Source organism: Eschscholzia californica, unplaced genomic scaffold, assembly GCF_041429995.1.
Source record: "Eschscholzia californica isolate CP2 unplaced genomic scaffold, dmEscCali1.0.p SCAF_6, whole genome shotgun sequence".
NCBI classification, from domain to species: domain Eukaryota; kingdom Viridiplantae; phylum Streptophyta; class Magnoliopsida; order Ranunculales; family Papaveraceae; genus Eschscholzia; species Eschscholzia californica.
The window spans coordinates 8,046,796-8,065,788 of record NW_028238483.1 but is presented as its reverse complement, the minus strand read 5'-3'; the positions used below and the strand labels follow the sequence as shown (position 1 = coordinate 8,065,788).

Here is an 18,993-nt window from a genome sequence, read left to right as displayed (position 1 = left end):
GCTCTCTCCTTACTTAGAAAAAGAAGTTGTAATTCATTTCTTAAGTCAATCCATCTACTTGCTCATCTTTGTGTTATTTGTTATTCGACTTTAGTTGCAATTAGGTGTCTAAGACTCACAACCATTCTACAGTGGTATTAGAACACAGGTTCTTATCAGTTTGGTTTGATTAGTGGAAAGAGACGCCAAAATAATGGCAACAAAGTACGATACAGAACAACTTTCGGCCGCGATTAGGTGTCTAAGGACAACTTTTGGCAGCGATTCTAGATAGGCAAGTTGATATGCTTGATGACGCTAAGTGGAACAAGATAAATGACAATGCTATTTCCATCTGCACCTAGCACTAGCCAATAGAATATTGTCAAGTGTAACCGAGAAGAAGTCAAGGAAAGAAATATGGGATACTTTAACAAAGTTGTACAAGACCAAATCACTACACAATAAAATCTTCTTAAAGAGCAAACTCTACACTCTTAGAATGATGGAGTCGACAAAAGTAACGAAGCATATCAACACCCTTAATACTCTATTTTCTCAACGTACATCACTGGGGCATAACATCGACACGTTTGAACGTGAAGAAATTCTACTCCAAAATCGACCTGATTCATATGATCAACTCATTATCAATATTACCAACAATACAGTAGTTCGGTCCTTTGATGATATTGTTGTTGCAGTTCTTGAAGAAGAAAAACATCACAAGAACAAAGAAGATAGACAAGAAAGCTCACAACATGTTGAAGCTTTAACGATGATGGGAGAACGATCAATGGAACGTGGCTCAAATGGGAGTCAAAAGTAGAGTCAATCAAAATCAAGGAGTAAGAAGAATGCGAAGTGTCATTATTGTGAAAAGAAAGGGCATTCAGGAGTGTTGGAATCTCAAAAAGAGAGAAGTAAAAAGTCCCGAGTTATCAAACGCTCATGGTTGTGTAGCGGATACCTAGGATGAAAGCAAAATTTTATACAGCGAAGCAACTACAGTTCATGAGGGCAGAAGAATTTTTGCTGAAATTTGGCTTATGGACACAAGAGCCACACGCAGGAGAAAATGGTTCCATAAATACAAACCCTCTTCTGGAGGATCTGTGTACATGGGACATGATCATGTTGTGGAGATTGCTAGTAATGGTAGCATCAAACTGAATCTGTAAGAGGGTATTGTTTGCAGTATCCATGAGGTACGACATGTTAAAGGTTTAAAGAAAATTTGTCGTCTTTAGGCCAATTAGATAATCTCGTGTGTAAAACCTATATTGAAGTTGGGAAAATGAAGGTAGTCAAAGGTGCGCTTGCAACCATAAAAGAGGAAAAGATAACAGCTAATATGTACATGGTTTAAGGGGAAACACAACAAGATGTTAGTTGCATCAACAAGTTCACAAGATGTTAGTTGCATCAACAAGTTCATAGAAGAATCAACGAATCTTTGGCACCGAAAACTCGGCCACATATCAGAACAAGGTATGAAGATTTTGGTCGAACAACACCTTCTTCCAGGGCTCAAGAAGGTTTCCTTGCCATTTTTTAAGCATTGTGTTACAAGTAAGCAGCACAGATTGAAGTTCAGTAGTTCAAATGATAGAAGCAAGACTATTTTAGAACTTCTTCACTCTGATGTGTGGCAATCAACGATTTTATCCCTAGGAAGTGCGAGATACTATGTATCTTTTATTGATGATTAATCCAGGAGATGTTTGGTGTATCCAATCAAAAAGATGGCATATGTATTTCTACCTTTCAAAAATTTCTAAGTGTAAATAAAACTTGAACGCAAGAAGAATATCAAGTGTCTAAAGCCAGACAATGAAAGAGATCTACTGGTCTCGTTTGAAATTTTTTGTCAAGAAGAAGGTATCACAAGGCAGTTAATTGAGGCACACTCTCCACAACAAAATGGAGTAGCAGAGGGATGATCATAACCTTGCTGGAAAGAACAAAAGCAATGTTAAGAGTTTCAGTAATGGCTGTCATTTTGGGCGGAAGCAATTTAAGACCGCATGCTATGTGATCAATCAATTTCTATCAACCACAATCGATCTAAAGACGCCAATGGAAAGGTGAAGTAAACAGCTGACTATTCTCGCTTACATAATGTTTCGAAGTCCGGTGTATGTGATGTCCAATACCCAAGAAACATCAAAGCTAGATTCAAAATCCATAATATGTATTTTCTTAGGGTATGTTGATGGTATTAAGGGACACCGCCGATGGGATCCCACTGCCCACAGTGATAATCAACATGGACGTGATATTTATAGAAGACAGTACATACAAATGATAGCACTTCAAAGGAGAAACCGGAGACTATCACAATTCATGTTAGAAATGAATAAGAAAATCAAAATTCTTCTGAAGCAGAACTAGAGCACGAAGAACAAGAACCTGAAACTGAAACCCCACTAATTCGACAGTCAACTCGGGAACGGAGAGAACCAGCTGGGCACTAGGATTATTTCTTAAGATATACTCTGGCTATCCTTTTAGTTCGAGTAGATTTCTGAGTTGTTTCTTACAAAATTATCGCAATATACACTTGTTCTTTACCACTGTACCATTAAGGATATAAATTAAGTATGATTAGTCTAATGATTACCTCTTGGGTAGTTTCCCTGACCTTTGCAGATTTTATAAATATCTTTAAGACAGTTACAAAGCAATCCATTTTATTATGTTTCCAAATGTATAATGAGTATCATGTAATCCTGCATGTTTGACGTATAGAATATCCTCAATAGTTTTAACCCCAATTTGGCAAAGAAAAAGTGTAATATTACAAAAATAAAATCTTCCTGCAACAAAAAATGATAAAAACTCATCCATAAACTGGAAAAATAAGATTTAGTGAAAATAACACTGCCCCGATATAAAAAAACTGATTTGTTTGGTTTATATCAGGTAAAGGCATCAATATTACATCTTAGGGAGAGAAGAAATTAAACCACATTTTCTCTTTTATATCAGTTTTTTCTATCTATATGTCTATGGTCCCGAATAAAGTTACTACAAATTGATGAATAGAGATGAAAACCACCTCATCTAGAGCATGAATAAATATGAGGGGAGAGAGAGAGAGAGAGAGAGAGAGAGAGAGAGAGAGAGAGAGAGAGAGAGAGAGAGCATTTTTACCTGAATCACCCGGACATGAGCCATTCTCTGCCTAGTCTCTCAAGCTAAAGATCATTGGCACCAATGATATAACCGATTTCCTACAATGTCTTTTCAGAAAATATCACTCTCTCTGCATCAAAAAAACAAGAAAATGCAATTGTTAAAATTCTGTCGGAGGGACTAGGGAGACCCGCAAGCTAAAGATCAACTGCGCCGATAATATATTCTTTCAGATTTTTCAAGACAATGACAACGTAGAAAACTTTCTTGGGGAAAAACACTCTACAGTCATTTATAGCATCCAAATGCATGGGATCATTTGAGAATGACAAAATCTTATATCTTGTTGGAGTTCCAGGTGTCTTTAGGTAAATCTTACTTCAGTGATAGTCGAGCAGTTAAAGGAAACTAACCTAATCTTAGAAACACTCTATGTATGTTAAACATGTATCACCATCTAGTAGCTAACATTTAAATATCTACTTGCATTCATTATAGGGGCAAAATATCTATCATTACTGTTACTACCACAAAGCCCCTAATAAATTTATTATTCATATCAATAATATCGTTAGTAGTATGAACAAGTTAACAACAAAAGTAAAAAGACAAAGGATAACAGTTTACAAATTGGATGGAGCTAACAAATAAAGGCACGATATACATGAAAAAAGCATGTAAAGCTAATTAGCTAAAATGGTTGTTGAAATAATTTTTTTTGTGGTTGAAAAGTAATTGTTAGTAAGGAGGCCAATGGTGTACTACAGAAATATGGAGGGCAAGTTGGTCAAAATACAGGGGCCAAATAGGATTTAATCCTTTGGTTCCTTAAGTTGTTCTTTAGTTTGGTTCTTATCGCTTTCTACTTCTGATTCGAGTTAGCTTAAGTTGTACGCGTAGGAAAATAACTTCCGAGTCTCCTGATCATCTGTAGGGCGTCTTATTTCCTTTTATAACTAAATAAGAAAGTAGACAATTTAGAAATAAATAGATTCTTCTCACAATATTCCTTACAAGAAGCACGCTTCAAGAAAATTCTAGATCATACCTTTTGGCGTTTCGAACTTGGAGAAGGTGGTGATGGATCACTGCGTTCATGTGAGGTCCCAATACCAATAATATTCTCCTCAGTCTACAGCAAATTCAAGTGTCAGTTCACTCACTATATGGTTGACTGTCTAATTCTTCCCAGCATAAACAAGAAAAAGAACATGTAATACATTTTCCTAAAAAGGCGGTGAAGCTATTGTATACTTACACGAGCTGAGGAATCTTGAGAAGTTCTATGCTGGGAAACATCTTCTCCTGTCTGTGAAGCAACATTTGGTTCAGTACCTGTGACTTGGGATATGTACGGCATAAGCTGATGAACTACTTGGGAGAAGAATATGCCTTCATTGATACCCAAACTTGGTGCAGCCTCTTGCATATCAGCACTTCTAGTCTCTTCTTGCTCCGCTGCAAGATGAATATCGACTTTATTTGAAAAGAACTTCTATTTCTTGAAGGATGTTGATAAAATGTAATGCATCCCAAAATGGTAAAGAATAAGACTCCGGGGTGAAACTTAGCATCATTAGATAACAGATGTGCACAAGAGCAGTATAAAGCACTAAAGCTTATAAGAATATGATGTAGAACAGAAATGGGAAAATGGAATTGATGAAGAAAATAACTTCATTATATTATAGATAGGCACTAGCATCACACTAGTACAAGCTAGGAATCACTCTTAGAACCCTTGGGCATCACACCTTTGGGATATTTGCATCACACAAATATATTTAGCTTGAATAGCTGCTGGAAAATCTTTGTCTGTCTTCAAACAGCAAGAAAACAGGTCTTATATAGGCATAAAACGGACCCTTGACATCTTTACTTCTAGACTTTTAAACTTCTAAACTCCTAGGACACTAAAAGACATTATAAAAGACATTTAAGACAGTAGAAGAGACACTATAAGACATTAAAGACATTAAAGAGACACTAAAAGACATTAAAGACACTTAACCATCCTAATTAACACTTAGAAACTAGTAGAATTTCCACAAAGAAATCTTCGAGAAAAAATAACTGATGACCAGCGTGACGAAATCCTTTCCTAAGGGTTCTAGGAGCGATTCCTAGCTTGTACTAGTGTGATGCTAGTGCCTATCTATAATATAATCCAGTTATATCTTCTTCAATTCCATATTCCAATTTCTGTCCTACATCAGTTTGGTATCAGAGCAAGGTTACGTGATGGCAACTAGATCCGGACTTAGAAGAAGATTAACTGATAATGAACGAGACAATGTCATTTTCGAAATTATAGAACGACTCAACGATATGCAAACCAGACTAGCTAAGATGGAAACTCAAACACACCATCTTGCTAATCATTCTGAAACTGCCAAAGGAGATGAGCACTCCGGAAATAATGAAGAGAAAGCTCAAGAAGATGAAACTTTGTTTGATTATGGAACCTATGAGTATAGTGACCTAGAAGAGGAAGAAAATAGTTCCCGTGTATCTGTTGTTGGACTCGTTACCACATCTCTGAAAGTGGAAAACGAAGATACTATAGACATTGTTGATCATCAAAGTGTTTCTATCGAGGTGGATTGCCATCAAGGATATTGGATAAAATGGAAGGGACACCCACTTATTGATTATACATGGATTAGAGATGATGAGATCAAAGTACTTGACGAAGACCTTTATGAGAAAGTTTATGCATTTAACTCGTCAGAGTCGAGTTTTCTCAAGCCCGGTAGAATTGATAGAGACAATGAGTTCAAAGTACTTGACCAAGACCTTTATGAGAAATTGTATGCATTTGACTCGCCGGGGTCGAGTTTTCTCAAGCCCAGGAGAATTGATAGAGATAAATGGCAGCAACTGTTTAAGGCATATGGAAGACGTCAAAAGAAGAATTGTAAGACCCAAATTCTGATTTGGCATGTCTTAGATGAATGGCCCACTTAGAACCTTGAATAAAGTGGGTTTGATCCACATGTCTTTGTGGAAATTCTACTAGTTTCTAAGTGTTAATTAGGATGGTTAAGTGTTTTTAATGTCTTTTAGTGTCTCTTTAATGTCTTATTGTGCCTCTTTAATGTCTTTTAGTGTCCTAGGAGTTTAGAAGTTTAAAAGTGAAGATGTCAAGGGTCGGTTTTATGCCTATATAAGGCACGTTTTCTTGTTGTTCGAGGACAGACAAAGATTTTCCAGCAGCTATTCAAGCGAAATATATTTGTGTGATGCAAATAACCCAAAGGCGTGATGCCTAAGGGTTCTAGGAGTGATTCCTAGCTTGTACTAGTGTGATGCTAGTGCCTATCTATAATATAATCAAGTTATTTTCTTCTTCAATTCCATATTCCAATTTCTGTCCTACATCAGAATATCTAGGTTGAGGTGGAGTACATACTGCAGATGTAAAGAGATTATAGTCATATTACCACACAGAATTGGATTAAATCGAAGAAAACATGTTAGATTGTATAGGCATTACAAACTGCCGGGTTGCTCTGTAATGAAGAGCGAAATTGTATTGCAGCATTGCTTAAATATTTATTTTCGACCACGAGAAATATATGATTGACTACGTCTTTTTTCTTTGAATTATTTGATTTGATTAAGAGGAAAAGAGCTGAACAACTGACAGAGTTGACTTTGGTGTTCACATCTAAGAAATTTTTCATAGTCATAAGTTCCTCATTGACGAGATAAGGCGTGAACTTCTTCAGGAGCATTTGATGTGTTCTTTTGGTGATTAGATAGTTATTTGATTGCAACTTTTACCCATTTAGTTTGAGATAAATGGATGCCTCTTCCAACAATTAAGTTATCCGTGGTAGAAGAAATAACACCTAGAAAACTGTAACTAGCTTTCACATCGAGGCTAAACCTAGAAAGTACATATTGTGCCACCATGAATAGCTACGCCAAATAAAATTGTATGAAACTATTATATCCCAGTTTTGTACCTTGCCCAGCATGTTGGGGAATTGTAGTTGAAGGACCCGATGCAGAAAAAGGGGGTGTAACGGTTGGGTCAGATGTAGTGGTAGTACTACCATCTCTTACACGAGCTCCTTCTACAAAATCTGGTGCTATATGTTGTGGTTGAGCTACAGAAGCATGAACCTGTGTTTCAATAGCAGTGGTGTTAATAGATGATTGCGAACCCCTTGTACTGTTCAATTGCCCAGAAGTTACATATTGACCTCTTGCTACAAGTGGATGGTATAAACCCCCTAAACTGTTAGGTGAATTAGAAGTAGGAAGTTTACCGATGGTATTGCAGCTAAGACAGTCCTCACTGGCAGCATTCGAACTCCAGATTCTATGTTAAAAGATTGACCTGGTACTGATGACGTCACTCGCTGAACAAAATTTGCACGATCAGAACTTCTTGAAATATCTATTCCTGCGGTGGTTTGCTGTGAACTGGCGGGTTCGTTCAGGTCAACGTTTTGTGTATTCATTGAAGTCCCTAAAACAATTTCTATTAGTTGGAGTTGATCATTATTAAGGCCCGATAAAACAGATAAATGCTTAAATAAAGAAAACAGTCACCTGTGAGTATCCGAATATCAATGTTCCTTGGGAGAAGCCCAGCACCAAGAGTTCCACCAACCACACTAGGACCAGAATTTACAGCTCTTGCTGGGATCGTACCAAAACCCATTCTTGGTTGAAACGGAAGAGGCTGTTAGAAAACAAGACTAGCTAATCACATTAAAAGTTTTCATCAGGAAAAAACTATGTTTAAGAAAAAAATTTAAGAGTATAACCTGGACCATTATAGGATTTGGACCAGATGAGGATATAAAAACGGCAGGTCCAGTGTTAACCACAGCTTCAGACTGGGAAGAACAAGTTCCATTAAAATGAGCAGCGAGGGATTATTTGTGAGTTCAACACAACGAAAAGATGAAATAGAGAAACCTACTGCAGTTTGGCCCATTCTAAGGGTCATAGTTGTGCGACCAAGCTCAAGTAGCATAGCACCCAAATTTTGCAAAAGAACTCCTGTTGCCATTGCGTTTGTCTGTATACCATTTCGAACTGAGGAATTGGTCACATTTACCTGATCTTCGAGTTGCCTTGCAATACCCTGCCAAGTGGCAAAGTTACGTGCCATAAAACAAAATTTACTACAGATTATTATCCCTCAAAGTTAAGAATACTATGAGATCTATTACTTAACATCTGGGTATAACATTAGCTACATAAAAGATGCAGTTCAGCACATACAGATAGGCATACTCCAGCTTGTTCAATCAGCAGTTCTCGTGTAGACCGCATAACTTCTGCCAAGGACTCTGGTGATGGCAGACCTGGTCGACCAGCTGGACGTGAGTCAGACCCACTTTGTTCCTGTCCTTCACTGATATGTGGGCTACTGGTGCAACCATTGCTGCTCTGTCCTATTCTTGCAAACATGCATATTCATTCGGGAAATGGGAAACCTCAAGAAAATTGCAAATAACATACAATGAGAAGAAAGTTTACTAACCATTCACAGAAAATTCATTCCTCAAATGGATCAAGTACTGCGATAAAGTAGTCAAAGAATCAGGAATAACCTGACAAAAAGGTAGATAAGTTAAATCACTAATACCAATATATTTGGCAGAAGATACATTTCAAATACGATGAAGGAATGAAAATTAGATGCGGGAAAATAACAACATGATAGAAACTAGCAAGGCATAAAACCGTACTGGCGGATGCAGTCCCAAAGAAGCCGCAGTTGGTAAATGAGAAGCCCCAAATAATGTGTCAAATTGACTCCTTGCAGGAGAGGGCTGCTGAGGCTCTACATTACCTGCAACGGATGTTCTGCCAAATCTTACTGCTCCAGATTCCTGTTAACAGGAATGCAACTTCATAAAAACCTAAATCTTACTACTTTAATTTGCAGCAATATTATCTATTGGGCATTGAAGAAGGCTCATAATCTTAAGGAGATGGAATGGTGGCAGGGTCGACGCTTGTGTGAAAAAGACTAAACAAGTAAACTAACAAACTTAAAACTGGAAAGATGAGCTAGGAAAAGTCATGTTACGAAATATACCATAGGATTCATTCCCTCACTTGCACCTCCAATGTTTGTGATTCCAATAGAACTAAGAACTGCTGTAACCATCTGCTCATATAGATAGCCAAGAAAGACTGATGTAATCAGGCAAAAGTAAACATACAAAAACTTGTCAAATTTCATATGTATTTATAATTGTGTCACCTGATTGAGATCTGGCATACCCCCATCCCCATGTTCACCTATATTGAATGTTCCAAGTACTACACTACGAGGCACCTGATTACCTAGATTAAACATAGTACATAAAGAAAGACCAGTTACCACAAACCAGAAAATGTGTTAACTAGCTGGATCTAGCTAATAGATTGTTAGAATTATGCACACTTGTTCCAATAAGTTTTATTGTTTTACACACGCTGGGCATCTACAAAGGCTCTTTATCAATCGGAAACAGAACAACCATTTAACAACCATCCATAGGTTAAGGGGAAATGCAGAAGTTTATGAATAAACAGCCTCCTCGAGTATAAGGGCTTAAGCGCCTATACGCTTTTTTTTGGCACTTTTGTTCACATTTAAATGCTTTCACATTCTCAATCCAACAAATGAGGGGTGCCCCCTTTCTATTGTAAGAGATGTTTCACTATACAAATTCAAAATGAAGCTATCAATTACAAAACGAATAGTTTCACTAAGTAAAAGGGAATAAGCGTATAAAAGTTTTTTAAATTAGAAAAAAAAAACCTGCTTGAGCTGGTAAGCTTCCAGATCCCATGGAATTCTCTGTGGATGCAGATGAATGGGGTTGTGGTTGTCTAACAACCAAATGCAATGTATGACCATCTTCCACATCTAAATTGTATTAAGCAAGACGTACGATATCCAAACAATACAATTACTATACAAAAGAAGAAACAAAATAGTAACACAAGATTATTATATTTTTGACAAACAATACAAGATAATTGTCAACCCTAATATTTTCTTTATCAAGCAAGAGTCCCAATATCCAAATGAAACAAATAAATATTAAGACAAAAACAGAAGTGTTCAACAAAATCAAATGCACAATGAATGCGAGAAAGATAAGGTTGCTCATCTTAAGTCATAGAAAGGTCATATTAAAACTACCTCGGCTCTTTCTTCCCTGCAACAAAAGGACCAGTTTGTGCGAGAAGGATAAGGTTCCTCATCTTAATTCAATGAAAGTTTTCCAAGCAGTAGCATTGTCACTTTTATATACGGAGTGTTTTCTTATATGGTGGTTTACTGGAGCATGGTAGACTAACATTACCACTTCCAGTACATCGCTTCCGATAGGAAACATATTTTGTATGTGGTAAAACACAATATCCTCTAAACTCTGAGAGAGGGATATCTTAGAGACGAAAAGTTATCATGTACTAGATTACTATATCGGCTTCTTTTGAAACTTGACTACTATTTAGGCTTCTCTGATGGTTGCTTTACAGCTCCACTCATATTAGCCTGTATTCTTTTCTGGTTTACACCTGTTGAAGGCTATACCCACAATTTGGTGTGACATCAAGTAGACATTGGCTGCTTATTCAAGCAAAGGCTCCAAGTGCACCTTTAGCAGTATTGGTGTGCAGTTCTTATTCTGGATTTAAGTGGATAGAGAATCTGTCAAGTTGATTATCACATCATTCATGAATTGGAGATGCACAAACACAAACAAGTTAGTACAGTAACTAAGATAATCAACTGTTCTCACTTCATCTATTTTCCTCGGTACCTATCTACTACTCTGCATCATATATGTCGAGCATGTTTAATCTATGTGTTTCAAACAGTTGAGCTTCAACAAACTGTTTTAGTGCGACTCTCTTTCATTATCATTACGATTTCTAAGCTCCCAGAAGTAGCTCCACACTATAATTACAAACGATATATACAAGATTTATATTTGACAATTTGCACCGCTGGAACACTTGAACAAGTCATATAAATATTTAGTCGAGACTCCATTCATTAATGACTTTTAAATAAAGCTTACTTTTTCTTTTCTAGACCAATATTAATCACATGATCTAAAACTTAAAAATAGCCTTCAAATTGTAAGAATCGAAATAGTAAGGATACGATAAGCAGATAGAAGCTGATCATCCTTCAACACCCTCCCGCGACATATTAGACGTTGTTGCGCAGATACTACACCAGTCACAGTTGCTATCCGTTCCTTGAGTTCAGGAACGGGCATCTGCAGGATAGGGACCTATCAATTAGAACTTTATGACAAATAGCAAACCTAAATAACAAGAAAAGCATTTTTGAGACATTTCTTTTGCACTATGCAGCAGATAGTCAAATTCAAGAAAACAGCAAAACTTTTATGCAAAAAAAAAAAGAAAACAGCAAAACTAAATAACAAGAAACTATTAAGTGTCTATATATATATATATATATATATATATATATATATATATATATATTTGTGGTCATCCAACTCAAAACCAATCGGCAATGAACCTAGGGCTATTCTCACACGCCCCCTCAAGTGTGGCGTTCTTTGAGCCTAACACATGTTTTTTCCTTTTCGGCACGTGTGGCTTTTAAACCTATCATACCTAACTCTACCATGTTAAGTTTGTAGTCATCCAACTCTACCAATTGGCAATGAGAAGAGCCGACCTAGGGCTATTCTCATATATATATATATATATATATATATACATATATATATATATATATATATATATATATATATATATATATATGTATATATATATATATATACATATATATATATATATATATACAACCTAACAAACAAAGTGAGTGGTGTAAGTGAGATACACGTTTGTTCACTCTTAAAGTGTATGTCTGAGAATCCAAAGTCTTAATCTTGATCTCCACAGTCGTTTCAGAACATTCAGCCCCATCAACAGCCATACCATCGATAGTCCCTCTACTTCCCATCGTCACACCTGAAGAACCAAGAAAATTAAAAGTATAAGATGAACAATCATTAGAAACCCTCCAACTATAGAGATGAAAACAATCCCCAAAATCCACTTAATGCCAAAATTGAAAAAAAGTGATCAACTTTCAGAAGGTTAATTAAGAAAGTGGAAAGGAAAAGATTAGATTATACAAAAGCTAATTGTGTAGATGCTATGAATCAATTCAAATAGAGAGCTTTGAAAGACTTGGAGAAGAACAAATTCAGTAGAGGAGATTAATCAGAGGATTTGGAAGGGAACCCTACAAGATTCGGATTGAAAGCAAGGAAGAACTATACTACTGCGTTGTCTGCTACAGCCCGCGGAGCTCCTCGTTTCTTCTCTTCTTTGTTGGCTTTAAAATTTTGGGGTTAGGGGAGAGAGTGGATGCCGACTTTTTATTTAGTACGCAAAATTATAGACCTTGGAGGACATCTTAATTTTATTGAGATCGGTGAACATTTTGCCGTCTTCTAGAGTAGGCCAGCGTTTTGGGGAAATAATTTTAGGGGTGAAAATTTTAAAAGGAAGATGTGAAATTTTGGAGATTTTTCAAGAAAACAAACTTTTCTTCTTCTTCTTCAACTCCGGTCACCAACTTCGGCTACCATTACCGGCCACCACCTCCGGCCACAACCACCACCACCACCATTTTCTCCTTTTGTTTCTTCCTCCTCTCCTCTCTCTCTCTTATAGTTTGTCTCTGCCAATCTCTCTCCTTCTCTCTCTCCCTCTCTTTCCCTCTCCCTTTTTTTCTTACCGTCTCTCTTACTCATTCACAGTTCCAGCGAATGAAAGTTTTTCCTTCGCCGGAACAAGACCTCGAGGAGGGTTTTGCCTAACCCTCCTCGAGGGTTTCGTGGGCGGTCGACCACGAAACATTTCGTGGGTAGGTCGGCCACGAAACATTTCGTGGTCGACCGGCCACAAACTTTTCGTGGACAGTCGGCCCACGAAATGGTTCGTGGTCGACAGACCCACGAAATTTTGTGGGTCGACCGATCGCGAATTTTGAAACTGCAAGCGAGAGAGTTTAGGGAGAATAAGAGTGAGACAGAGTATTAGCGTTTGGAGATCGGAGAAGCCGAGATACAATGAGAGAGAGAACGAGATATAGTGAGAGAGAGAAAGGCAGTGAGATCGATAAAGAGAGAGAAGGAGAAAGAGAGGGAGAGAGAGAGAAAGATGCAAATGATGATGGTGGTGGGTGGATTTTGGTGATGATGGTGGTAGTCGGATTCCGTCGACCCTTGCTGGAATAGAGAATAAATGGTCAACAAATTTGTTTTCCCCTTAACCATTAGAAATATATTGGTCAACTAAAGTTGACCAGTTTTTGACAAAGTCTTCACACCCCGGAACTATTTTGATTTCCCCAAAGCGCTGGCCTTAAAGTAAGGGGGTGTAATCAATCAAGACTTTTTTTGACATTCATAGACTTCGTGTCCATGTACATTTTCATTGACAATAGAGAGTCCACGGATTTTAATAGATTCTCACTATCATTTCAATGACATCTATATTGACATTGCATAATCCTTCATAGATTCTCATTGACAATTTTAATTGCAATTGTATGGACATTAATGGATTTCATGTCTATGAAAGTGTAATGTATTATGATAAATAGATTAATAACCAATATGATATTATTTTATATATATTATGTCATACAAAATATATTATTACAATATCATTTTTATTTTTTGACATGGACTCTAAGAGTCATTACATAAACACGGTATGGATACATCATAAACAAATACAATAATTAACTATCATCACTAAATACATCTTGGACTTTAAACATCATCCTAGGAGCATGAAAGCTCATTTCTACCATTCAATGGTGGTTTGACTAAGTCATCGACTGAAGCCGAGCGGATCAAATCGTCAACCGACTTCTTTCGGTCTGGTTCGGTTTGAGCGGTTTTCAAAAATTGATACCGCAAGCAAACCAAATCAAGTGATCGTTTTTTTAGCCGAGCCGAGTCGAATATCTTTCAGTTTGGTTGGTTTGACCTACCGTTGCTCACCCCTACAACCCTACATATTACTATAATATCAACAATATCTATTATCTATTATATAAAACGCAAAGTTTTTTGCTGACTGGGACAAACTCGGAGACAAATCCGGTCGTCCGTTGCAATTTTGATACATTTTTTACCTTCAGATCCATTACCCACCCTAAAATTAACAAATTTAGCGACCCCCTAAATGAAAGGAAGTGAATGAAACCCTTAATCTCACGGTCCAGATCAGGTAAAATCGAACGGCCATATTCCTCACATCACTTCAACTGAAAACGCTTCACGTCACTCCTCTACTGTTCTTCGACTACCCAAAACGCTTCTTCCCTATTTCCAGAACTTTATTCCCCTCATTAATCAATTTTATATTTTCTTCCGTTTTGCTGATTAAGTTGATTAATCGTCTCCTATTAATCAAGTCCCTACCGTTTCTGAATTGATGCAACTCATTAATCTTTACAGGTATCAATTTCGTTTATTTCATTGTAAAAATCTTTGTTTCATGACCTTATCATATTTTTCTACATGTAGTTTTGCATTTCATTCTCTGCTTGCTCTATTTTTGTTGTGAACTTAGTCAATAAATTTGGTAATTTAGAAGTTGTCATTTATGTGTTCGATCAAATGTCTGAGATAAATGTATGTGTTCGATCAAATGTCTGAGATAAATGAATCTTCAAAAATACATGGAAGTGTTGATTGTTTATTCTATATCATGTTTTACTAAACTTATATTTGATTATATATAGGTTTTTTTCTTACTGCTTCCAGAGGAGACGAATGAAGTTTCCATAAAATTGAGGTACTCTTTACTCCGCTTATATTACAAAACTTAGGTTGAATTCGTGTTGCCTGGGTTTGAAGCAAGGCACATTTAATTAAGATCCCCATTATAAGAATGAATTATGAAAGAGATATCAAGTTTGAGCTCTTAGCTTTCCTCATCAGATTTCAAGTCTGCACTTTCAGTACTGGTGTTGCAGCAGCAAATCACCTTTGTCTATATCTGCTGCTATTATATATGAATTTGTTCCTTGCAGCAAATTGGTTGTGGGAACTTAATTCAGTCCGACCATCAAATTCTTGACAAAGTCTTGAAAAAGTCAGACTTTGAAGGTGATACATACATGTAACTGTTCATCTCCCCTTCATCTAGCATTGTGAATATAATCTTTTTCCCATTCATCTAGCATTAAGAATGGGAGTTCAAGCTCTACCAGCTCTTGGTACGTAGATAAATATCTCACACCGAAATCTTCATTTCTGTTTTCATATTAAAGATATGGCATTGGTGTTGTGTTTTCTTAACTTCATATTAAATTTGGTTGCGGCAGACTTCTAATGGTGGTGACTGGTGTTGTGGCAATACCCATTTTCAGGATTAAGTACACGATTGTATGTTTGATATGGTGTTTTCTTAACAACTTCTTATTAAATTTGGTTGGGGCAGATTTCTGGACTCCATTGTTTCAAATTATTATCTCTTTCTTCTTTTCCATATGTGAGTGTTTGGTTAGGAGGTAATATGATTCTTTTTCTGTGCTTCAGGATTAACTTCTCTAGATGAAATTTTTTAACATTCAGGTCGTGTTGTTAAGTTCATTATGAATTAGATATACTGTTGAATAGGAATATCTTGGTTTTCTTATAATTTGATAGCGGAAGAGGTTGTGGAAGGAATAAGTGGAACTGGGTTTGGCGCTACTATTATCCGTAATAACTCGAACATTTTCCACACACTAAGTGTTCAATAAAACGCCTAACTAGCATTATCCTTCTTGTTTTGTGATAGTTGAGAGATTAACCACATATACTTCAGTCATTGAAAATTGAAATGAATAGGGAAACAGAAAAAAAACTCGTTATTTGGATGATAAATAATGTATATATAATTAATTGCTCTTATCTAAGATGCCTTATGAACACTTCTTGAGCCCTCATGTTAGTAAAATTATTTTAGCGGCTTATCATGAATAGTAATATGCCTCGTGAGTCTCTACTTAAGTTGGAAGCAGATATAAAGGTGACATTGAGGGAAGGATGATATTTTATGTGCAAATTTTTTTTTTCCTATCTATCTCGATCCAAATTGTACGAATTCAATACATTGTTACGGTATTCTTGCAGGCAGATGGCGAACTCCGGTGAAGTTAAAAGGATTTAACATATATCTACGAAAGCTTCTATGAAACAAAATTGCAAATATTTGGGGTTCTTGGGGGCTCAGTGTGCTTCACATGAGCTGAAGTATTGGCAAAAATAGAAGTTTGGTGAGTTGGGTTGGTTCTGTTAGTGGACTTATAGGTGGTTAACAACTTAAATCCATTTATTATTCCTCATCAATAGATAGAACGAGGTCTATTTCCTACATGTTCAAATCCAACAAAATTTAGGCATGCTGTTATTGCAGATTTTGATATGGAAGATGCAAATCTGTTCTGGCTAATAAGATGGTTGAAGAAGTTCTTTGAGGGTGACCTTAAAACTCTATGATTTATTACTAAAGTTGTTTATTTTGCAAGTAGAACTAAATTGCCCCTTCTACAAATTTGTTTCTGAGCATATTTAAACAAGAATTTAGCATCCCATTTGGAATTACCGATCAGGTTGTTGTTGTTGTCGGAGACGCGTGCCGTTACATTCTTGATTTGGCCAATCAATCTCATTTATAGCCACTCAGCTGCTAACACATTTATAAGTATATTAATGCATATATTTAACTTTGTATCAACGAAATTTATGATTAGTTTGATATATAATCTTGAATAATCCTACAAACTTATAGTGTATAAATTTAATGACTCCTAGCATACCAAGAGAAAATGGTCATTTCTCATAACCTAAATTAAATAGTCCGAAAGGTTTATTTTTTATACATCCATAAAAATTTTGTAAGTAAAATGTCAGTATTTTTTGGAGTTTTTTAGTAAGACTCTTCTTTATGACATTCTATATCCTGCTCTAACAAATGTATATGTTTTCGGTATGGCCTTGTGTAGGTTCGGATACTCGTCAACAGACCTTGAGAAATGCATTTGCTAAACATTTCGGTATAGATTGTTTATCGTAGATATTTTAAAACTCCATATTTCATTAATACATAATAAAAAAACACAGATAAAAATTGTATGGGCGTATATTCATTGAACCCATTGTACTTAATACCGAATAGGTATGCCGGACTTTTGTACTTGCTAACTATATAATGTATACAATAAACTCCACCTAACTACGTAATGTATTCCATAAAATCTACACCATGCCAGAGGCACGGGTTATACCTAGTATTATTATATAATAATATATTATCATATAACAATATAATAATATATATTATTGTTACCGTGATTTTGTATTTTGGGTTAACTGGGTTCCGTCAGCATAAATAAGACGGGTTAGAACGCGCATCATATATCTTTGAAATATCAAGATAGATCTTGAAAAATATCAAAATACTTTTGAAATATCAGTAAAAATATGTCATTTAAGTGATAATAATAATATTAATAATGGAGTAATAAATATTATTAATTGCCATTATTAATATTAATAATAAATTAAAGTAGAAACCACCAAAATGTAAATGAAAGTCTCTCATTTTTTTTTTTTGGCAAATTTGGCTCTCTTTTTACACTACAATCCGCCAAGATGTCAATGAAAGTTCAAGTCTACCAAAATCCATGGATTTGCGAATGCCACTTGATGATGCATAAAATGTCCAGACATTGACTAACGTCTGAAGAGTCAAGATCAGACCTGAAGTCTCTTGGAACGACTCGGCTTAAGGCAGTAGGACAGCTAAACACCTGATGGTCCACTATACGTTCCCCTAACTGGGAGGTCGGGCGGAAGAAATCAGCTCTGCACTTAATGCCCTTGGCATGGATATACCAGCTCTGGGATCTTAAAAGGAATAAGGGGGGGTCTCCACAGGTTCGGCCCATATCTTACGCCCAGAACTGGGAAGATATCAGCACTGCGCGACCTAATGACTTAATCCCGGACTTTCTAGAAAGATCTCAGTCGGCCTCACATCTTAAAGTATTTAAGCCCGATTGGACTCCACGTATCTAGAAGAGGAAACTTCTCTTTTAAAGTCTATCACTCCGGCAAGATATATACAAAGTATCCTTGAACTTAGGAACTTTCACTTATCAAAGATCCGGGATAGACTCGAGGAGAAACCCTAGATACACAAAAGAGGTGACTTCCCTTACGGTTTGACGGCCACCGCCTCACCACTGCCACTAATCACAGTCGGCTTAACTTTGCCTATAAAAGGCCCCCCAGTTCGTCCTTCACAGGACACGATCTCTTCACTCTAGAAAAGATCATCCCAAACTCAGAGTTCTCACAACTCGCCCCCCAAAAGGATCGATCAACATTCATTCTTTTACTGCAAAGAGCACCCTGACTGTCTTGAGCGTCGGAGCGGTCTTCGAACCCTTTGCAGGTTTTCCCACCTCGGGAACAGACGAACAGGAGCTGAAGCAAAGGAGTTGGAGCAAAGGATCGGAGCAGAGCAGAGAAGCAGAACAGAAAAGCGGAGCTGAACAGAGGAACCTCTCCTCTCCAAACAGAATATACCATCATAACGGAGGATGTCATGCATCAACTCCCTTTTTCATGCTGATTTAACCCGGAGCCAATTTTCGACATCAGCACCATTGACATTCGCAGACTCTGAAATGTCCGTTATTGGATGTCACTGACAATCGCGGACTCTGAAATGTCTGTGATTAGATGCCACTGACAATCGCAGACTTTGAAATGTCCATGATCGAATGTGGCTGACATTCGCGAACTTTAGAATGTCATCCAAAGTCATCATTGACTACCCCCCCTC

At 36.8% G+C, this 18,993-nt stretch overlaps 1 protein-coding gene across 4 annotated transcripts; it reads right to left on the bottom strand.

Annotated features, from left to right (window-relative positions):
• Positions 1-2,811: 2,811 nt before the first annotated feature.
• Positions 2,812-12,888, bottom strand: LOC147531557 (Ubiquitin-like superfamily protein). 4 transcript variants are annotated; one of them, XM_086651239.1, is made up of 17 exons: positions 12,381-12,888; positions 11,969-12,099; positions 11,255-11,372; positions 9,896-10,003; positions 9,353-9,435; positions 9,185-9,256; positions 8,832-8,975; positions 8,624-8,693; positions 8,362-8,534; positions 8,057-8,221; positions 7,899-7,970; positions 7,681-7,813; positions 7,395-7,597; positions 7,089-7,248; positions 4,376-4,575; positions 4,166-4,249; positions 2,812-3,247 (listed from the first exon to the last, which is right to left on the bottom strand). In XM_086651239.1, exons 2-17 carry the CDS (start codon positions 12,089-12,091, stop codon positions 3,239-3,241), a joined length of 1,917 nt encoding a protein of 638 aa, XP_086507365.1. In that variant the 5' UTR covers positions 12,092-12,099; positions 12,381-12,888; the 3' UTR covers positions 2,812-3,238. The 4 variants fall into 4 exon arrangements, with proteins under 4 accessions (XP_086507365.1, XP_086507366.1, XP_086507369.1 ...); XM_086651240.1 differs by having other exon boundaries at positions 12,414-12,880; XM_086651243.1 differs by having other exon boundaries at positions 9,896-11,019; positions 11,068-11,372; positions 12,381-12,523.
• Between the last annotated feature and the right edge of the window lie 6,105 nt (positions 12,889-18,993).